General features: G+C 36.3%; 1 protein-coding gene across 2 annotated transcripts in view; it reads right to left on the minus strand.

Annotated features, from left to right (window-relative positions):
- srek1 (splicing regulatory glutamine/lysine-rich protein 1) overlaps positions 1-4267 on the minus strand; it is a 28550-nt gene extending 24283 nt beyond the window's left edge. The window contains exon 1 of one of the 2 annotated variants that reach the window (XM_048189927.1): positions 3988-4267. In XM_048189927.1, the coding sequence (XP_048045884.1) occupies positions 3988-4115 (128 nt within the window). In that variant the 5' untranslated portion in view covers positions 4116-4267. The remainder of the gene's footprint in view (positions 1-3987) is intronic. The other variant, XM_048189926.1, reaches the window with a different exon arrangement.
- Positions 4268-6000: the final 1733 nt, after the last annotated feature.

Below are 6000 nucleotides of genomic sequence, written 5' to 3' on the forward strand. Positions count from 1 at the left end.
ATCTTTTGATGTCATCCACCATGACTCTGCCCTGCAACCCCCCTACCCATACACACACTTTCAAAAACCCATCGGATCTAGACGAATCACAATAATGACCTATTTTGGATCGAAAACGGCGAGTTCAAGGGAGTGTGCTAAAGTGTTCTTTCTAAAGTTGCTAAAGCAACTTGCATGTCGCTGTTGTCTGATTAGTGTAAGATTTCTCTGCACTGCAGAATCATGGGTAATGTGTCACACTTAAAAAAAGATGTTTGTAGTCACAGTTCTATTTATGCTAAATGGTTCTTTGTGTTAGATTTCAGGCTTCATTACTGTCAAATAATGCAGCTATTCCAAGCGGCAACCTCCCCCAGTTTCTCTTGAAGCCAATACAAAAGTGACTTAAACTGCGATTCATTGACTGGCCACTAGAGACAGACTCCAAAAGAGAGCAGAATCTCATTGACCCCCTTGTTAAAATGGCCAACTTTACAGCAGAAAAAAACATGCTTACAGCCTGGATCAAATTGTGGTTTTGGTCTATACAGCTAATTTTGCCCTTCATGACAACTCTGAGGGAGGTGATTTTTTTTTTATAACTTATCCATTTAAATTATATTAAGCCTTAAAGTTCTGCATAATTAAGGGCTTGGTCACTTGAGTGACGGTGGATTGCCGCTGCTGTCTGTGAGCCATCATGTCACCTCAGCTAATTCCAGCTGCTGAATGTGTGCTTTTTTGGGATTATTCTATACAATTATAAAATAATAATATATACAATTATAAAATAATATGGCTTGCTGCGTTAATGGTCGAGACTTGAGACAGATGTGCGTCTGTGTAGATGTGCACGCATGTGGAAGACAAACAGAACACACGTTGCTGGATCGTGGCATTGGCTAAAAGTTTTGTTCCTGAGATTTACTACAATGACAATGGCAGGAGGATATAAAACTCAGACAACACTGCTTGGATATTATAACTAAAACTGCTGCATTTTGAAAAATTATACTTTGGACGCGGACTCATTTGTTTGTGAGATATATACAATCATATACAGTTGATATAGCATATACGCTGCTCAGGTTGCATAATTTCTTGAAGAACGATGATGGAGAGCAAATCATGCAGATGAAATGTGATGCAAACAATGGATAATATATCAATATTTCATGGATTTAATGCTTTTGTGTACAAAAAGTTGTTTTTCAGTGGACACTTATGGACATTTTACCCAAGTGCAACGGATTGGATTCATCTTGTGATCGCTATTTCATTATAAAGGCATGAAGTCCCGTTTGAGTTTGTGTGTTGTTATTTGCTTACCCGATACAAATTACAATCACTGGTGCTGGAGAATGTATATTGTAAAAAGACACTGTCTATTGACAGTAAACATTTAGAACTTTCAAATTATATAACTAGTTATCTTTATTAATATTTTAGATAGTATCTAAGATCAATAGATAGCTTCTTTAGCTTGCTAACATGATCACGTCAAGCTACATGGGCATGGTTTCAGTAATCAGGCACCTCAGTTCCAAACACGTCCCGCCTCTTTGCCCATTTTCAGTTATCCGGGAGTGACACGCTGCCAAGATGGCAGCGGCCTCATTTTCGCTTCAAAAAATGCTCTTCAGAAATCTACAGGTGACGTCACGGACACTACGTCTATATTTTTTTACAGTCTATGGGCTATTCACAATGGCTACTTTTAAAGGCCTTCATAAACATAATTGCTTTTACTCTATACACATAAACACATAATGACGGATGAAAAGACACCATAGAGGATTATGAAGATATTTCTCTAGAACTTGGACTTCATTACATTTATTGGGTTTCTTTTTTGTGTTTGATTTCTTTATGTACCTATTTAATCATGTTTAGCATCAATTGCCATTTATTAGTGTATTCAACTAATAAATGTTGTATTAGCATTAGTCATTTTTGCTACAATTTCCTATGTCAAAAAATAAAAGATAATAAAAGATATTATAAGACAGATAGATTGGTTAACAAACATAATATTAATACAATTTAATATCAATGAAAATATCTCATTATTAAAAAGGTTCTTCATAACACCATTAATTTAACAATTTCAAAGCATGGATTTTTATGGAACCTTATAAAAAGGGCTCGATTACGCACCAAAAGGGTCCTGCTATTGTTACAAGCCAAGAAATCTTAAAAGGTTAGTTCACCCAAAAACTCATGCCGTTCCACACCCGTAGGACCTTCGTTAATCTTTGGAATGCAAATTGAGATGTTTTTGTTGAAATCCGATGGCTCCATGAGGCCTGCATAGGGAGCAATGACATTTCCTCTCTCAAGATCCATAAAGGTACTAAAAACATATTTAAATCAGTTCATGTGAGTACAGTGGTTCAATATTAATATTATAAAGCGATGAGAATATTTTTGGTGCACTAAAAAAACCAAAAAAACGACTCGGATTCTGAGCATTATGAATCAGCGTGTCGAATCAGCTGTTCGGAGCGCCAAAGTCACGTGATTTCAGCAGTTTGGCGGTTTGACACGCAATCCGAATCATGATTCGATACGCTAATTACGCTGATTATGTTACCCATTTTTAGTAATGTCATTTAAATATAAAAATTAATCTGTCAAAATGATTGTGAAATCGATATTAACACTACACCCCATTACTTGAATTAAGTAAAATAACATAATAAAATAGCATAACTATCAAATGTATCGCATAAATGGACAAAATAAATCCTTTTATAAATCTAAACAACTCAATCCTTCAAAGCCTCAATCTCTTCATTCTTTTCTTCAGCATCACAATGATTTAATCAGTCTCTCTGTCCCATTCCCCTTTTGTTGCTAAGCAATTAGCAGCTATTAGCAATTAGCTGACACAACTGAAGCAGTGTTTTGAAATCGGCCATCACTAAATAAGTCGTTATTTTGTTTTGTTTTTTGGCACACCAAAAATATCCTCGTCGCTTTATAATATTAATATTGAACCACTGTACTCACATGAACTGACTTAAATATGTTTTTGGTACATTAATGGATCTTGAGAGAGGAAATGTCATTGCTGGCTATGAAGGCCTCACTGAGTCATCGGATTTCAACAAAAATATCTTAATTTGTGTTCCGAAGATCAACGAAGGTCTTACGGGTGTAAAACGGCACAAGGGTGAGTAAAAAATGAAAGAATTTTCATTTTTGGGTGAACTAACCCTTTAATCTGACTCTGTAGCCATTATTTTTAAGAGTGTAGATTTTCACCAAGAATATATATATATATATATATATATATATATATATATATATATATATATATATATATATATATATATAGTTGAAATTATGTGAAACCACACATCACATACGAAGATAACATTCAAAATCAGTTCCCCTATATATGGAAAAAAATTAATGGAATACTTCCGGAACCAGACTGTTGAACTCAAGTATATGTGTAGTTGAGTAATTGAGCATTGCGTGGGTTTATGGTAGTGCAATACATTTCATGACAGAAACACACAACATTAGATGATTTCAAATTGCACATAATCAAGCTCTAACAGCGTGGAGGGTTCACACAGCTTATATCACTTGATGACATTGTCATTGTCATGTGAGCTGTTGGTGTGTGTGTGATATTTGTAAGATATATTTGTGTGTTATTGGCCGTGTTTGAAATGTATGTATCAAGTGTTATGGTGTGTTTATAGTGGTGATATTGGTTGCGCAGGTGCGTTTAAAATTAATGTATAATGTCGTGTGTACGTATGTATGTATGTATGTATGTGTTTAATGTGTGCTTGTGTACGTGTGATATTATGTTATCACTATGAAGTGGTCAGCAGTTTGTTTAAGATGTGTATATCAGAAATGTATGATGTGTAAGTGTCCGTATAATGTTTTGTTTGGACTCTCTCAGACGTGTGTGTGTGTGTGTGTGATATGTATGTATGATGAATATGTGTTGGTGTTGGTGTTGTTGTTGTTGTTGTTGTGACTCACTCAGGCGGGTAGAGTCGCAGCTCCTCGATGTCCCCCAGGAAGCCGAACAGAGTTCTCATCTGATCACTGCTAACCGCCGACGACAGATTAGTGATTTGAATCACGTTCGTTCCAGGCATCCCGTTCATTTCAGAATAGACAGAGGTTCAATACTCTGAAAATTAAATGATGCACCAGAGTGGTCAGCTCTCGGACAGGCGCTGACCTGCGGGAAAACTCGTTAGCAGGGAGCGCTGCGGACAGCAGCCAGGGGATGAGCTCTGCTTACACAACAGCGCCGCCCGCTGGTCTGGAGGTTCCAGGGATTATTGGAATAAACAATACAGGTGTGGTGCCCTGCCAAATTATTTCCCCTCTAGTATTGGTAGGTTTAGGATTAGGGATGGGGTTCGGATTAGGCAATCAGATAGCGACTTCAACAAGGGGGGTTATAATTTGGCAGGGAGTCGAAATTCGGCTCAACACCGGTAACAGCTCCAAAAAGATCAAAAATGGAATTTCATTTCCAAATTATAACATAATTTCGATAAGAAAAAAAATCTTGTTTTATTATTTAATAACCTTTTAATAATTTTTAAAAATAAATAAATTCATAAAATTAATACATTTTGCTCCCATGAGCAGTAAACTAAACTATTATTCTGTATGCTTTTATTGTCCACATTTTTTTGTAATTGGAAACATTTTTCATTTGTATAATAAGTAGGCCTAACAAAACTTGCAATAGGCAGGCTTTATAACAAGGATGAGCAAACTCGGTCCTGAAGGGCCTGCAGAATTTAGCTCCAACCCTGATGAAACTCACCTGCCTGTAGCTATAGTGGGTGGATTTACAGTCCCTCTTCTTGTATTAAATAATGAATTGGAAATCATATAGTTAAAACAGTGCATCTATTTTGGTACTTATGTTACAGGCAATGTCTGTATTTGGTATCTGAGAGGTGTCTGACCCAGGTCAGAAATGCAGTAACAGTGTTTACTCATTTAGTCCGGCTTCCAGAGAATAAATATGTACTTGTTTTGTAATTAATTAATTTGCTTATACAACCAAATTATTCGAGTTATATTTTGTAGAAAGAGAATTGTCAGTTTGAATTTTATTCTTTATTCTCATAATGTCAATTTGAACTGTTTTCTCTGTGTCTGTGTATTTAAACTGTGTCTAAGGTCATGAAGGTCAACAATGCCAATAACGCATATGCTTACTTAGTATGCGTAATTCTTTTTAGGACTTGTAGCACAATTTGAAATTAAAGAACAGAATACCATATTTGGATGCTGCTAGAATTATACTGTAAACAGTAACTGTAGAAATGACGTCAACTGATTATCCATTTGACTTTAAGTACTAGTGATTCTGTATCCTAAGTTAGTTCGAGCCCGGATCCTCTTACTCATTTTTCTACGGCCTATGGAAGTGTGGAGAACTTTGTCTTCAGTAAACTCTGTCAACTTGCTAAACTTCAACTTTGACTCCTGGTCTTCATTGAAACATACTGCTCTCTTTATGTGGACTAACTGTTATTGCCCTAATAATACTAAAGAAATTAGCTGTGTTCGAAATCACCCCCTACACCCTCACTACGCCGTACATTACTCCACTAATATAGCGGTTTGGAAATAGATGGATGGATGATTAAGCTGCAGGCGCCATCTTCTGGTGAGATGCGAGAATTCATTCAGCATGATCCTCAAAGTGCATTATGGGTATTATGTTGAGTGTACATCACTTGTACACTTGTTATGGGATTGAGTGAGTGCACTCGATAACATCCACTATGGTTTCGGACACTACTACAAATGGCTGTCCCCTCAAATAGTGTCCTATTTAAGGGTATAGGGGTGATTTCAGACACAGCCACTGATCAGCTTGTTCAGGTGTGTTTAATTAGGGTTGGAGCTAAACTCTTCAGGACAGTGCACCAAGACAAAGATGCCCATCCCTGCTTTATAAGAGATCATTATATAAATATTTGAAATCTGTTAACCATTATATAATGTTTGTCATTGTTA

Source organism: Megalobrama amblycephala, linkage group LG4 (genome assembly GCF_018812025.1).
Source record: "Megalobrama amblycephala isolate DHTTF-2021 linkage group LG4, ASM1881202v1, whole genome shotgun sequence".
NCBI classification, from domain to species: Eukaryota; Metazoa; Chordata; class Actinopteri; order Cypriniformes; family Xenocyprididae; genus Megalobrama; species Megalobrama amblycephala.